The sequence below is a fragment of the Rana temporaria genome, chromosome 8, assembly GCF_905171775.1.
Source record: "Rana temporaria chromosome 8, aRanTem1.1, whole genome shotgun sequence".
NCBI classification, from domain to species: domain Eukaryota; kingdom Metazoa; phylum Chordata; class Amphibia; order Anura; family Ranidae; genus Rana; species Rana temporaria.
In genome coordinates, this window is record NC_053496.1 from 69074856 (window position 1) to 69091785 (window position 16930).

The 16930-nt window shown below is 41.9% G+C and overlaps 1 protein-coding gene across 1 annotated transcript; it reads left to right on the forward strand.

Annotated features, from left to right (window-relative positions):
• The first annotated feature begins 872 nt into the window (after positions 1-872).
• LOC120910684 (WAP four-disulfide core domain protein 2-like) lies at positions 873-8587 on the forward strand. The gene is made up of 4 exons (XM_040322437.1): positions 873-1021; positions 4219-4407; positions 8098-8243; positions 8329-8587. Exons 1-4 carry the CDS (start codon positions 946-948, stop codon positions 8341-8343), a joined length of 426 nt encoding a protein of 141 aa, XP_040178371.1. The 5' UTR covers positions 873-945; the 3' UTR covers positions 8344-8587.
• Positions 8588-16930: the final 8343 nt, after the last annotated feature.

Here is a 16930-nt window from a genome sequence, read left to right on the forward strand (position 1 = left end):
CCACAGTGAGTGAGTGTGGGGTAAAGAGAACTGTTTGGGTTGTAGATAGTTGAATACTTTTACTGTCAGTAACAGCTACAAGATTGTTGCCATAGAAGACAGCAGTCCTACCTATACAGAAGTAGTGTCTGGCTGGAGGCCTTCACCTTTGTAGCTGTATACCTATAGAAGTCTCGGAGTCTGCCAATTATCATTGCATCTACCTAAGGGTGTTCTGGCCCAAACCCTCTCTCCCACAGTACTGTTTAAGAGACAATAAATCTCTTTGCATTAAAAAGGTGTCTGGCGCCCACCTGTTCATTTTGCATTACACCCACCATGCCTTGTAACCCACTCTGAAGGATGTCAGCTCTCCCTAACTCTAGAGGTAACCATTAAGCCAAAAGAGATCCGGGACTTTTCTGTATGTAGGTATATATATATCATCTTGTCATTCACACACAGAAATGCAAGGGCCAAGGAAACAAGCAATTCAACATTGGTGATGTGTAATTCTGTATCTATTTACATGGATGATTTTTTGAGCCGATCAGGTGAACAATATTTTCCTATGGGAAATTTTGTTTTTTTCCCCTGGGCAGGGCCCGCACTGAGTGGTTTTGTATTATTGTCTCCAAAAAAAGACACAAAGGATAAAAGTAGGTTTCTAACAACAGTGTGGGATATCCTACACCACCCGTGACCAGCCATATCAAATAGCCTAACAATGATAGAAATAATAGACAATCTACAATAAATTTGAGTTTTCTGTTTCTCAATATATTGTGTTTTAAAAGACAAATGAGTAACTAAATATAGGTATTTCTATGGACAGTGTGTACTGCACTTTCTTTGTGTATAGCTTAGTAACAGTATATAAACTGCTGGGATCTCAATGTAAGTTGTTCTTTCACTGTAGCAGCTGCAGCATTGCACTAATATTGAACACTCTTCAAGTCTGATTGCATGATGCTGAAGGTTCTCCTTTTCTCCACATTATTGGCTGTTGTGCTAGCTCATGAAAGTAGCAGTGAGAGCAATGGTAAGACATTTTTTTTAGTTATTGTTCAATGTCATTCATATTATTTCTACATTATTTGAGTTTAATTTACACAACTATGGAACTTACAATGTGATTTTTAATTTTTCCTTCTTGAACCTCTTGAAAATTAACAGAACACAATATCAACATCCTGCAATAATAATACAGTGAATGATATGATTTTGTAATGCTGTATACCAGTATTTTGTATTTATATATTGTATGTACTCTACTTTGACTGGTAGGCCATTCAAACAGAGCAGGGCGTCTTTCTTGTTTGTTCTCTAGAGTATAGCAGAGAAAAACCTTATTGATCACGCTGTTACTTCTCTCAATTTGTAATCATTACGCCAAGGGGTAAATGTGGTCATAATCAATAATAAGCAAGTCCATGATATGTGAAAATTCATCTTATGCCGCGTACTCATGGTCGGACTTTTGACTTTTGGCAAAGCTCCCTCGGAATTTCCTATGAAAAAATAGAGAACCTGCTCTCTATCTAAGTCCGTCGGAAATTCCGACTTAAAAAGTCAGATGGGGCATACACACGGTTGGAATATGCGATGAAAAGCTCCCATCTGACTTTTTCCAGCGGAAATTCGACTGTGTGTACGTGGTTTTACATCTACTTAGATCATGTTTTCCAATAACAAATACATTATGGAATGAAAGTTTTTTTATATTTGTTGTTTATAAACTACTTGCTGTAAGACCCCTTTAACACTGAGGCAGTTTTCAGGCATTTTAGTGCTAGAAATAGAGCCTGTAAACTGCCTCCCATTCATTACAATGGGTGCTTTCACACCTGGGCGGTGCGCTTGCAGGACATTTGGAAAAGTCCTGTAAGCAGCATCTTTCTGCGGCGGTTTGGGAGTGCTCCCAAAATGCCCCTGCCCATTGCAATGAATGGGAAGTGCTTCCAAAGCACCTGAAAAGCGATTCGGAAGCGCCGCAACACAGGAGTTTTTAACCCCTTTTTTTGGGGTTAAAAGAGCCCGCTAGCAGCCAGAAAGCATTGCAAAAGCGCCTCTAAATCGAGGGACCCTTTACCGCTAACAGCCGGCGCTTTCTTTTCAATTGTTTTTATTAGTTTGAAAAGAAAGGAAGCAAATACAGTATTACAGAATTGGTTCACAAAGCACAGTATTGGGTTACAGAGTACAATTTGCCATTTGATATAAGACAAAAGTGAAAACAAAAAGAGAAACTCCCCTGCTAACTCTTTTAGAAGTAGAAGGGACAGTGCATCCTACTGCTAAACGTGGATGCCACACCCCCTAAATATGGCCGGCGCTGTCAGTGTAAAAGCATACTAAACTAGTTTTGCCTTCTTGAATTTATTTAAATGTATTAAAAGTTATCTTTGAAGCGAACATTAAAAAAGAGAAAATCACCGAAGGGCATTTCTAATGTTTTGAATCCCTACTTTTAAGATGCTTCTAATAGTGCAGCCTTACCTTTCAGTAAATTTTGGATATTTTACTTGTATTTTATCCCTTTTAGAATAAAAGCCATAGTTTACAATACATCAGCCTGATCCCATCCCATAACACAGTGCTGATAACATACACACAAAACGTATGAAAGCATAGGACACACCTCCTGTCACACCCTCTTAAGACCACTTTCACACTGGGGTGCTTTTCAGGCATTTTAGGGCTGAAAATAGCACCTGTAAAGTGCCTGAAAAGTGCCTCTCAAGCCACCCCAGTGTGAAAGCCTAAGTGCTTTTACATTGGGGCAGTGCTCTTGCAGAACATCAAAAAAAGTCCTGCAAGCAACATCTTCGAGACGGTGTATACACCACCCTTGACCATTAAAAGGAATAGCAAGCACTGCCATATCGCCCCTGCATAGCAATTCGGCAGCGCCACAAAATGGGCGCTAGCGGGCGAAATGCACCACTATAACAGCGGAAAAAGGGTCACTAAAACTAGCGACGCTTTACCGCTAACGCCGGCACCGCCCCAGTGTGAAAAGGTTATTAAGGAGAATTAACCCCCCCAAAAAAAGGTTAATTAAATCCACAAGGGCTGTTTTTACCACCACTATTGCTTTATATTGGCTTTTAAAATGTACCAATTTATAATTTGGATGAAAGGTTTAGCACTGGGAAACACTTTTTGAAAGATAGCAAGTGCATTTTATATACAACTATATAGATCAGACCAAAATGAGGGACAAATGAGGTGGAAGGAGGGACAGAGGGACATTGCTCCAAATCAGGGACATTCCCTTGAAATCAGGGACAGTTGGGAGCTATGCAGAGTGTCACTTATAATGGAGGCCTTACAGTCTGACACTGAGCTGAAAATGTAGGACTTACAATAAAATACACGTAAATAACATATAGGGCTGCAATACTAAAACAGGCTAAAAGGGGAGTCTCAAATTCAAATACAGTAAAACCTTGGATTGCGAGCATAATCCGTTCCAGAAACATGCTTGTAATCCAAAGCACTTGTATATCAAAGCATTTTTTTATAGGGTATAAAAGAGAAGAGAGGCACCTCTAAGGCCCCGTACACACGACCAGTTTCCTCGGCAGAATTCAGCTTCCGACCGAGTTTCTGGCTGAATTCTGCCGAGGAAACTGGTCGTGTGTACACTTTCGGCCGAGGAAGCCGACGAGGAGCTCGACGAGGAAATAGAGAACATGTTCTCTATTTCCTCGTTGTTCTATGGGAGCTCTCGGCCCGCCGAGCTCCTCGGCGGCTTCAGGGCTGAACTGGCCGAGGAACTCGATGTGTTTAGCACGTCGAGTTCCTCGGCCGTGTGTACGAGGCCTGAGTGTAGCAGTAAGTTGCTAAATGTTGTACCTTCATTAAATGTAACCATATTGCTACACTTAGAGGCTCCTCTCTTCTTTTTTATACTCAGTTGTGACATGACGCTTGTATATCAAGTCAAAATGTATAAAAAAAATAGCTTGTCTTGCAAAACGGTCTCAAACCAAGTTACTCTCCAACCAAGGTTTTACTGTACTCATTCCTAAATGTCCTTTTGGAAACAAGTAAAATCCACAAATTGCTCTGATTGTATTATTGTTTTCTCAAACCTGCACTAAAAGATAATACAGCTGTAATTTGGCTGGTTATTTTAGGTATTAGATATATGTTTCCTTTCCTTCAGCAATATAGAACATCCTTCAGGTGACATTAAGGCAGCTAATCTATGATGACATTTTTCCTCTACAGAACATTTTTATGAAAAGCACGCTCACTGCCCAAATGTTACTGGTAACTCCACTGACAATGCCTGTACAATGCATTGCACAAATGGCACTAACTGCACCACTACGAACTGCTCATCTGATGCCAACTGCACCGGAATTCAGAAGTGTTGCCAGACAAACTGTGGAATGAAATGTGTCGATCCGGACTACCGTAAGTGACAGCTAAACTTCATGTGTTAGGTTTAATTGTAGATGAAGTCTATGGGGCTAAACTACCCACTGGCCTCTTATATATCCTGCAGAAATGTTGTAACATTTGGGATGTTGTCAGAAGGATTGTGACATTACCCTCACCTAGGTGCTGGGGACAAAATCCTGTCTGTCATAATTGTCCCTGGTGCTACAGGTTCTCTTTAACTGGTTGTGGACACTGGGAGTGCTACACTAACCCAAGAAGATTTCACCAAAGAACACAGAGCATGCATAATATGCCTTGTCCTTGTCCCCTACCCCCCCCCCCCAATCGCCCCCTCCCCTTCTTGCACTTGCTAGCAATCCTGACTGTCAAAATAATAGCCACAAGTTGTTATGCATAATCGTAGAAGCTGCTACTGCCAACAACAGATAACTGCTTGCTGAGCACATAACAAACTTTTACGGCGGCAGAGCGTCTCTCCTGCCGCCCCCACACGTCCGGGTAGGGGGCGAGCGCGCACCGTCAGCACCACAGCTGTGCTGTGATTAGACACAGCAGAAGCTGCTCAGCGGCTGCCAGCCATTGGATGTCCACCAGCACCCGCTGATCGGCAAGGAGAGAAGCTGGACGGAGCCCTGCCTATGTAAACAAGACAGAGCTCTGTCCTGATAGGGGGAAAGTGATAGTTTTTTTTCCTTGCTAAGCAGGGAAATAAAATCCATCACTTTCCTTCTTAAAAGCACAAAGTACACAAAAACACTGGCTAGACACACACTTAACTCTTTGATCGCCCTAGGATTTAAATTCTTCCCAGGCAGTGTCATTAGAACAGTGACAGTGCACCTTTTTTTAGCACTGATCACTGTATTGGTGCCACTGGTTCCCACAAAGTGTCATTAAGCCTAGGTTCACATTGGAGCGATTTGTCATGCGATTTGAGAGCCCCAGACCATGACACTCCCCCCCATAAGGCTTGACTGTAGGCAAGAAACACTTGTCTTTGTACTCCTCACCTGGTTGCCACCAAATAAGTTTATCTTGGGCTCATCAGACCACAGTACATGGTTCCAGTAATCCATGTCCTTAGTCTGCTTGTCTTCATCAAACTGTGGGCTTTCTTGTGCATCATCTTTAGAAGAGGCTTCCTTCTGTGACGACAGCCATGCAGACCAATTTGATGCAGTGTGCGGCGTATGGTCTGAGCACTGTCAGGCTGACCTCCCACCCCTTCAACCTCTGCAGCAATGCTGGCAGCACTCATACATTTATTTCCCAAAGACAGCCTCTGGATATGATGCTAAGCATGTTCACTCAACGTCTTTGGTCAACCATGGTGAGGCCTGTTCTGAGTGGAACCTGTCCTGATAACCCGCTGTATGGTCTTGGTCACCGTGCTACAGCTCAGTTTCAGGGTCTTGGCAATCTTCTTATAGCCTAGGACATCTTTATGTAGAGCAACAATTAATTTTTTTCAGATCCTCAGAGAGTTCTTTGCAATGAGTTGCCATGTTGATCAGTATGAGAGAGCGATAACACAAAATTTAACACACCTGCTCCCCATTCACACCTGAGACCTTGTAACACTAGTGAGTCACATGACACCGGGGAGGGAAAATGACTAATTGGGTCCAATTTGGACATTTTCACTTAGGGGTGTACTCACTTTTGTTGCCAGCAGTTTAGACATTAATGGCTGTGTGTTGAGTTATTTTAATGGGACAGCAAGTTTACACTATAATGCAAGCTGTACACTCACTACATTGTAGCGAAGTGTAATTTCTTCAGTGTTGTCACAGAAGATAGAATAAAATATTTACAAAAATGTGAATGGTGTACACACTTTTGTGAGATACTGTGTATTACTTTGTTATTTTAAGGGCCAATACACGCTATATGCGATAACAGATGTTTTACCGCATTGTAAAACGTCTTTCACCACAGGGACACACAGGAACAATTGTTTCCTATGTGTACTATTCACACTGCAACACAGTCTGGGGCTGTGCTGCAGCATGCTGCAATAAAATGCAGACATGCTGCATTTTATCACAGCACACTGCCCTGAATCGCAATATAGGGCAGCGCAGCGCATTATGCTGTACGACATTGCAGTAAATTAAGTGTACATTTACAATCATGCATCACACTGCCCCCTAGCACAGTGGCAACGCACCAGCTGCTCTGGGATTTCAAGGAGGTATAGTGTAAACTGTCCCTGAGTAATGTCATAGTTAGACCCCTTTCACACTGAGCCATGGCCGCGTTAGCGCTAAAGCGCCGCTCCTTTTAGCGTCACTTTAGAGCCCTTTCACACTGAGGCAGATTTCAGGCGCTTTAGAGCTAGAAATAGCGCCTGTAAAGCACCTGAAAACTGCCTCCTATGCTGCCTGAATGTGAAAGCCTGAGTGCTTTTACACTAGGGCGGTGCGCTTGTGGGACATTAGGAAAAGTCCTGCAATCAGTAGTGGGCCAGATTCACCTATGTGATTTAAGATCCGCCACCGCAAGTTTTTGAGGCAAGTGGGTAATTCACAAAACACTTACCTCAAAACTTGCGGCGGCGTATCGTAAATCCCCTGGCGGAATTCAAATTCTGCGGCTAGGGGGAGTGTACTATTCAAATCAGGCGCGTCCCCGCGAAATTTTCCCAGCGTGCATTGCTCCAAATGACGTCGCAAGGACGTCATTGGTTTGACGTTTACGTAAATTAGGTCCATCCGTATTCGCGATTGACTTACGCAAACAACATAAAAAATTCAAATTTCGTCGCGGGAACGACGGCCATACTTAACATTGGCTGCGCCTCATAGAAGCAGGGGTAACTATACGCCAGAAAAACCCTTACGTAAATGGCGTAAAGTGACTGCGTCGGGCCCGCGTACGTTCGTGAATTGGCGTATCTCGCTGATTTACATATTCTCGGCGTAAATCAGCGAGAACGCCCCCCAGCTGCCATTTTAAAATTGCAGTTAAGATCCGACGGTGTAACACAGTTACACCTGTCGGATCTTAGGCATATCTATGCGTAACTGATTCTATGAATCAGTCGCATAGATACGACCGACGCAACTCTGAGATACGACGGCGTATCAGGAGATACACCGTCGTATCTCTATGTGAATCTGGCCCAGTATCTTTGGGGAAGTTTGGGAGTGCTGTATACAGCGTTTCCAAAATGTCCTGCCCATTGAAATGAATGGGCAGTGCTTCCAAAGCTCCCCGCTAGCGTCCGAAAGGCGCCGTCTTAACAGCACTAAAGCACTAACGTGACCGCGGCTCAGTGTGAAAGGGTTATTAGCAATGTTTAAGTGGCGCTTTTCGAGCCGCTAATGGGGCGCTTTTAACCCCTGCTAGCGGCCGAAGAAGGGGTTTTAAATGCTTATTCATTTCAATGGGCAGGGCCTTTTGGTAGCGCTATATACAGCACTCCCAAACTGCCCCAAAGATGCTGCTTGCAGGGCTTTTCCTAACGTCCCGCAAGTGCATCTCCCCATTGTGAAAGCACTCGGGCGTTCACATTTGGGTGACATGGGAGGCAGTTTTCAGGCGCTATTTCAAGTGCTAAAACACCTGAAAACTACTTTAGTGAAAAAGAAGTCTTATTCCTGAATCAACTGACCCATAGCAGGAATGTACACATTGCTCTAGTTTATAGGGGATGTAAATGTGTTCTAGCTGAATCAGAACTATTTTTGTTTATCCCAGAGATAATGTGTGATGACAATGATGACTGTCCAGGGAGCCTGACCTGCTGTATGAAAAGTTGTGTCGCAGTGTGTGTGGCTTCCAAGCCTGCCATTCCAGAAGGGAAGAAAAAGAAGGAACCGGAAAAAAGAAAAGGAAGAAATGCAGTAAGTCTGCTTCTATTCACACATAATCCCTGTTGTATAAACGTTTCATTGCAGCTAATTTAAATATTTTGTTTTTTCTTTTCAGTATATGGACGAGTAAAAAAAAAAATTAACGATGGATTAAGGAGGATAATTTCAGTTTTTCAGTTAAGGAAGTGAATTCCTACTATAAAGTTCTTTCATCATAGATAACAATGTATGTTTGCTGTGTTTTATTATAAATTCCCATAAAGTAGCTCTTTTTTCTGTATGTGTCACTTTCTCTTGGTATAGGGACCTGTGTGGTCCTCAATGCTTCTTGTGATTACTGTAGATCTCTAATAAATTCATCTCACTTAATATAAGGAAAGTGTGTTACTGAAGAATTATTTCATGTATACCAAGGGACTGTGCACACCTACCTGCAATCACAGCACTTCAGCCAAAAAGAAAAAACACAGACGCAGATTACATTTAAAAAAAAAAATAGATGTATTGATTAATATATTAGTAACTTTGGCCTGCTCACCTGTGTGGCTCAGGTCTTTGGAACTTCACTCTTCATTTTCATTGTGACTTTGCATTGCAACTTTGGGTGGGTGGCACTTTGATGCAACTGGCTGTTGACTTTGACTATTGCACAACTGTTGCATTAATAACATTAGGATGCAACGTTCATGCGACTTTTGAGAGTTTACATTGCAGTCTATTAGGTAGATTCAGAAAGAGTTAGGCCGGCTTATCTACAGATAGGCCGACCTAACTCTGAATCTGCACCGACCTATGTTTAAGTGTATTCTCTAACAGAGATACACTTAAACATATCTAAGATACGACGGCTTGCGCCGTCCTATCTTAGATTGCAATGTTGCTGATGGCCGCTAGATGGCGCTTCCATTGCGGCCGGCGTAGATTATGATAAAATGAGGGGATGCGCCGATTCACGAACGAACGCCAGGCCGACGCAGTACTTTTACGCCGTTTACGTAAGAGATAGGCCGCCTAAAGTTAGAGCTATGCTCTAGTGGAATAGTAATGTTAAGTATGGCCGCCGTTCCCGCCACGAAATTCGAAATTTTTATGTCGTTTGCGTAAGTCGTCCGCGAATCGGGATTTACGTCGTTTTTGTCCACGTCGAAATCAATAGGCCCGTACGGCGTACTTAGCCGCAATGCTCACTTGGAAATGTAGTCGCCCAGCGCATGCGCAGTGACAAAAAACGTCAAAAACGTGAGGTCAAGCCTCATTACCATGATACACGCCCCCCTCCAAGTCATTTGAATTAGGCGCCCTTACGCCCGCTCGTTTGAGGCTACGCCGCCTTAGATTAGCAGGTAAGTAGATTGAAAATCTATACTAGCCTAGCTAATTTACGGCGGTGTAGCCTAAACAGGCTAGGCTATGCCGCCCTAAAGTTAATCCTATGTACCTGAATCTACCTATATGTCACTGGAAGTTGCATCAAAGTAGTGAGCTATGACCAAGTGCCAAGGGAACGTGAAACGCATTAGCTGGTGATGCTGTTCCCCTTTATTTGTGTTTTTGGACATGTTTTTATGGACTAGCTGAAATAAAGGTGATTTACTGGGTATGTGGTCAACCAGAATTCTTTTTTGCTCATTGGAATCTGTGATGGACGGGGCCAGCATTTGGTCTGTACGTTTAGTGGAGGTGGAGATGAGAGACTGAACTAGAGCAGTGTTTACATCGCAGTCTATGGCACTCAAGTCACATGGAAGTCGCATCATAGTAGTGCAGGAAATGTTTGCTGAAACAGTCGCATAGATTTGAACAGCTTCCATTGAAATACATGGGCTGCGACTTTTCATGCGACTTTATGTGTCCAAAGTCTCATGACAACTCGCATGCATAAGTGTGGAGTCTAAGACCCCTCTCACACCGTTTTTCAGGCGCTTTTGGGTTAAAAAAAGTGCCTGAAAGAAGCTGCATCTGCAATCCCAATGTGAAAGCACGGGTGCTTTCACACTGAGGCGCTGCACTGGCAGGGCGTCAAAAAAAGTCCTGCAAGCAGCTTCTCTGCAGTGCTTTAGGAGCCTTGAATACACCGCTCCTAAAGCCCTCTTCCCATTGAGGTGCTTTTTTTAACCTGAAAAACGCCCCAGTGTGAAAGGGGTGTTAGCGGAGCTTTACCAGAGTTTTTCAAGCGCTGACAGTGTGAAAGGGCTCTGAAAGCACTCAGGCGTTCACATTGGGATTGCAGATGAGGCTTCTTTCAGGCGCTTTACAGGCTTTTTTTAACGCCAAAGTGCCTGAAAAACGCCAGAAAAACACCCAAAAAACGCCCCAGTGTTCAAGGGGTCTTGGAGCTGTATGATGTTTGAATGTTATCTTTACATAGGCATTACTGGCTGCTGTTCTGCAGCCACTAGTCTTCGCTGGTGGAATATGTGGCTGCACGGTAGAAATCTGCAGGATAAAAGACAGAGCCTGAAAGACAGTTTTCGCTCAAAATAAAACGAAACATATAAGTACCGTATTTATTGGGGTATTGCGCACTCCGGCGTATAGCGCGCACCCCTAAAGTGGACCCGCATTCCTGTAAAAAAAACATTTTCATACTTACAGTTTTGGTGTCTTGCGCGGCGTCCATCGGCAGCCTCGTCGGGTCCGGCGTTCGTCTGCGGCTTCGGTGGTGTCCTCCTCATCGGGTCTGGCGACCTTCTGCGGTGTCCTCCCCGCTCGATCCCCGCTTCCCGCGGTGAGTTTGAACTACTGCTCCGGCATATACCGAGCGCAGTACACTCGTGTATAGTCGGGCAGGCTCGGCTCCTCTCGCGGTCACGTCCTGTGCGTCCTGTACATCCAGGACGTGACTGCGAGAGGAGCCGAGCCTGCCCGACTATACACGAGTGTACTGCGCTTGGTATATGCCGGCGCAGTAGTTCAAACTCGGCGCGGGAAGCGGGTATCGGCGTATATCGCGCACCCACGATTTTGCCCTGAATTTCAGGGCAAAAAAGTGCGCGGTAAACGCCGATAAATACGGTACATATATTATTGCCAACTCCTTAGAGTCATAGAAATTCCCTTGCAAAGCAAGCAGCCTATTTTCCTTTAGTAAATCAACCCCATTGGATCTGTGGAAATACTTTACATATATATTGTGCCCCATTTGTAGCAGAATTGTTTTTTACAGGAGGGTGAAGTTGCATAACACACCTGTTGAGTCACATTGACGACCACTAATATTGTCTGTCCAATGTAATTGAAGAATACATGATGACAAATTATTTTAGGACTTGTATCACTAAAACATATTACCTTTTATCAAAAATATCACATCATTCCCAGTCTTCATATTTTACCATACTGTATCACTTTTCATTTGATTGGAGCAGAGTTAATTTGAAGGCTTACATGTACAGAACAGTAGACACGTGCAGTTTGTGTCATTCAGAATTGAAATTCTGATTAATTTTCTGTTTTTTGGAAGTTCGGATGTATCCACATTTTCCAATTACAATAGCACGGAATTTAAATGAATCCGAAATAACAGGAAAAATACTAATTTGAATAGTTTTCAAATCAATTTCGAATAGTTTCCCAATTTCCAAAGAGAATAAAAAAGAATAGAAAAGAAAAAAAAATTGAATGGAAAAAAATTGGAATAGAATAGAAAATAATAGCATAGAATAGAAAATGTTTTAAATAATTTAACCATCTTCTGAAATTCAAATTTCCAATAGAATAAATTTGAATTAGAATACATAAGAATAGAATAGAAAATAATACAATATAAAAAAGAATAGAATAGACTATAATGAAATAGAAAAGAATAGAATAGAATGAATATAACCATTTCCCAAAATTCAAATAGAATCAATTAAAATTTGAACAGAATAGATGTTGACGTAAAACACAACGATGTGCAGAGAAAAATGAAGTTCAATGCTTCCGAGCATGCGTCGACTTGATTCTGAGCATGCGTGTATTTTTGACCGATGGATTTTCCCACAGACGATCATTTTTTTCTATCGGTTTTTTAACCATCAGATCATTTTAAAACAGGTTCTAAGTTTTTTCACCGATGGGAAAAAAAAACGATGGGGCCCACACACGATCGGTTCGTCCGATGAAAACGGTCCATCGGACCGTTTTCATCAGACAAACCGATCGTGTGTACGCAGCATAAGAGTTCCCTTCACTGGAACTAAGGGGCCAAGCCCAACCCCTGAAAAACAACCCCACACCATAATCCCCCCTCCACCAAAAGATTTGGACCAGTGCACAATGCACAGTGGATGACAGCTCTGAAAATGAAAAAGCAATCCACAGATCGCCCACTCACTGTGATTAGTGCCAGTGGGATTATTACTGTACTGCTTATTATTATTTTTACACAAAACCAGAAAATTCCTTTCTTTCTAGCTGCTGGAGTGGAAGAAAAAAATGTCACCAAATCACCCCCAAGACCAGCATCATTATCCCTTACACCATTTCTATTCTCTGCCACCTGTGCTGGCCTGCCATCAATACCAGCATCTTCCATTGTGGCCAGTGGCGTCTCCAGCTTTCATATTTAGGAGGGGCACATGGGGGGACAGGGACAAAAGTAGGGGGGCCAACTATAAAATGCAATTATATATATACTGTGTATATATATATATATATATATATATATATATATAAAATCAACCGTATGTTCCGCAGCCATGTGGGCTCTATGCCTGTAAAGTGTGGGCTTTGATCGATAAAATCTCTGATATTTAACACTAGGATTTGACTGGGAGCATCACCTGGATTGCATCCCGATCAGCATGTCAGAGAAGATCCACTGCTGCTAAGCAACATGCAGGGAGCTCAACTGTCTACAACCAATAGAGATGGGCTCGGGTGTGTTTGAAATCCCACATGCCCAATGCCGCCAGGAAGCCGACACTCCACAGCGCTAATCACAGGTAGTGAGACAGTCCTGATCTGTGCAGCTGCGGACCGGGAAATGTCTCACTGCCTGTGATTAGCGCTGTGCAGTGTGGGCTTCCTGGCAGGCTCTGGCATGTGGAATTTTGAACATGCCCAGCCCATCTCTAACCACAAATTGTGCTGGCCCTTGAATGAAAAAAAGTGATCAATGTATGGGCTGCCTAGAAGCTAAGACCAGCCATAGACAGTTTAAATATCAGCTGGTTCAGCAGGAACTGGCTGAGATTTGAACCATTAATGAGCAGATTCTCTTATGATTATCACTAGTAGTGGTTGCTGTATAGCCACTAGTGATAATCACTGTTTGTCGGGAGAATACAATTGCTGGGCAGGAGGGATATTCCCCTGTCAGCACTGTGTTGATGGGGGAATCATGCAAGTTTCTTTCCTGCAATCTGTGGATGTAGGAAAGAAATTTGCACCGTATATTATCTGCCTAACTGAAAGTGAAAGTAAATTGTGAATGTCTTGAAAGAACAGGAGAGGGGGTGGAGACAGATGGGGGAGAGAAGGGATGGAGATAATGCAGTTCAGTGATTACAGTGTACTGCAGTCTGCAGTGCACACACTTACCCACGGTCCAGGCTAGGAGCATATCGGGCGGCTGTGGTTGTGTGAGCGCTCGCATTATGCAGTGTCAGCAAGCAGAGGGAGGGGGGGAGGAATGCCCCGCAGAGCTGACTGGGCACGCTCTCTTTCTCAGGAGAGACTGTTTTTTTTTATATATATAATTGCTTCTTTTCTTTATTTTTTCCAAATTGCACCATGTACACAAAAACAAATAACAATAACAAGAGAGAATATAAAAAGACATCTCCATACATATTTAAATAAAAATGTCTACATACATTACATTACCCCCTCCCATGAGCACCATCCGCCTCCCCCTCCCCTCCTCCAATCCCCCCCGTCCCACCCCCCACCTACAAGAGGCAGGGGGGGATACTAGGGAGAGAAAGAAGGAGGGGGAAGGAGAGAAAAAAAACCCCTTTCCCCTCCCCTTCCCCCCCGTGATCCCCTAAATCCCGCCCCATTATTACCTCCCTACGGCACAGAAGGGAGGAACTCAATACCACCCTAAAAAAAAAAAAGAAAAAAGAAAGACTTTGTGCAGAACTTAATAGTCCTAAATTTCGTGACTTTAGTGCCATCACCTTATCTCCCCCCCTTCCATGCGGAGGGGAGAAGTTCCATAACCACCTCAAAAAGACAAAAAGAGAAAAGAGAGAAGAAAAAAAAAGTTTTAGTGTATATTTTCTTTGTAATTTAGTGACCTTATTTTTGTGACTGTAACCTTTCTTAAAAACCCCAATTCCCATTCTTATGACTCCCAAATAAAATCCCTTAAGGGGAGCCCTCTGTACTTATCCTCCTATTTGACTTAATTAATTATTCCCTCCTCTTTAGTGATCCAAATTAGTGCTGTGAGAAAAAAAGAGGGAAAAAAAATAAAAAAAAGAAAGGAGGGGGAAGGCCCAAGTCTCCCCTCTCCCTATCTCCTCCCCCTCTGGCGCCCCCAAGGTAGGGAGACAAAAACTAAAACTAAAACAACAACACCAAAAAAAAAAAAAAATGTATCCGCTGTCTCACCCTTCCCCCTCCACCCGCCCCCGAGCCTCTCCACCCCAAACTAATCCTTCCCTATTTCGGGAGAATAATATATCCACCCGGCCCATACACTCTTGAATTTGTCCTGTTGGTCCTTGACCGTGTGAACCCATCTCTCTGCCTCCATTGTCCTCTCTACCTCAATTTTCCATTCCATTATATTGGGGACTTTAGGTTGTTTCCAGTATCTAGGTATCAATGCCTTCGCTGCATTTAATAGGTGTGGTGTGACACTTCTTTTATAGAACTTCATAGATGATGGCATTCCATGAAACAGGAAATGCAATGGGGATTGCTCAATCGGTCTTAATGTCAATTTTTTTTATCCACGGGGATATCTCCTCCCAAAATCTCCTGATCTTGGGACACTGCCATCATATATGAAGAAATGACCCTCTTTGGTTGCACCCCCACCTCCTCAGGGGAGACTGTTACTTCAGAGGCGGCCCAAGCAAAATGTAAAAATGGGGGGGCACATGGTGGGGCACAGCATAATGTTGGGGGGGGGTCAGGGCCCCCTCTGCCCCCCCTAGAGTCGCCATTGATTGTGGCTAGCCTGCCACCATTACAGCTCCTGTTTAGGGATGAGCTTCGAGTTCAAGTCGAACCCATGTTCGACTCGAACATCACCTTCAGATTGAAGGTGAGTGTTGAACAAAGGTTGTTTTAATTTTTTGTTTTAATTCTTTTTTATTTCTTTTTTTAAAGCCTTGCTTTAAAGCAAAGCTCTGCTCAAAATAAAAATCACCCCTAGATTTGCACAATAATGCTGTCTACACACGATCGGTTTCCATCTGACTTTTTTCATCGGAGAAACCGATCATGTGTGGGTCCCATCGGACTTTTTTCCATCGGTGTAAAAAAATAGAACATGTTTTGAATTTTTCCGATGAAAAAAAAAACAATACTAAATTCCGATCGTCTGTGTGGAACTCCATCGGAGAAAAATCCATGCATGCTCAGAATCAAGTCTACGCATGCTCTGAAGCATTGAACTTCATTTTTTTTTCGTCTCGTCGTTAGACATGTGCACTGCCAAAAAAATCGTTTTTTTCATTTGTTTTTTTTTTCCTTTTTTTTTTTCGTAAATTCGCAAATTTTCGTTTTTGTTTCATTCGTTTTTTTAATTTTTTCGGAAATTCTGAAATTTATGAATTTTTAACATTTCGAATTTTTCAATTTTTTCGAAAATTGAAAAATTCGAAAGTCGAAATTTCGAAAATTAAAAAATTTGAAAATTAAAAAATTTGAAAACTGAAAAATTCGAAAATTAAAAAATTCGAAAACTGAAAAATTCGAAAATTTAAAAATTTAAAAACTAGAAATTTCGAAAATTCGAAAAGTTCGAAAATTCGAAAAGTTCGAAAATTCGAAAAGTTCGAAAATTCGAAAAGTTCGAAAATTCGAAAAGTTCGAAAATTCGAAAAGTTCGAAAATTCGAAAATTCGAAAAGTTTGAAATTTCGAAAATTCGAAAATTCGAAAAATTCGAAATATTCGAAATTTCGAAAATTCGAAAAATTCGAAATTTCGAAAATTCGAACAATTTGAATTCGAATTTGAAAATTGAAAAATTCCATTTTTGAATTTTTCAATTTTCGAATTTCGAATTTTTCAATTTTCGAATTTCGAATTTTTCGAAATTTCGAATTTCGAATTTTTTCAGTTTTCGAATTTTCGAATTTTTCGAATTTTCGATTTTTTCAATTTTTGAAATTTCGATTTTCGAATTTTTCAATTTTTCAATAATTTTTTTCAATATTTCGAAATACGAAAATTCGGAAATACGAAAATATTTGGAAATACGAAAATTCAGAAAATTGAAAAATTCGAAAAATTAAAATATTCGAAAACTGAAAAATTAGAAATGTCAAAAATTCGAAATTCGAAATTACGAAAATTGAAAAATTCGAATTTTTAAATTTTCGAATTTTTAAATTTCGAATTTTCGAAATTCAAATTTTTCAATTTTCAGAAGCCGAAAAACGATGTGAAGCCCACACACGATCATTTTAAATGACATTTTAAAAAATGTCGTTTTTTTTCATGCCGAAAAACGACTGTGTGTACGCCGCATTCGATTGTTATTGCATACGTGTTGCCTCTTAACATCATCAGATTCCCTGTGCACCAAAGCCATTTGGGTTTGCTGAAGCT

Excerpts from the sequence above, each read along its gene's own strand:
- LOC120910684 (XM_040322437.1), top strand. The coding sequence starts at position 946 with ATGATGCTGAAGGTTCTCCTTTTCTCCACATTATTGGCTGTTGTGCTA. Across the intron at positions 1,022-4,218 it reads AAGTAGCAGTGAGAGCAATG|AACATTTTTATGAAAAGCAC; the intron begins GTAAGACATTTT and ends TTTCCTCTACAG. Across the intron at positions 4,408-8,097 it reads ATGTGTCGATCCGGACTACC|AGATAATGTGTGATGACAAT; the intron begins GTAAGTGACAGC and ends TGTTTATCCCAG.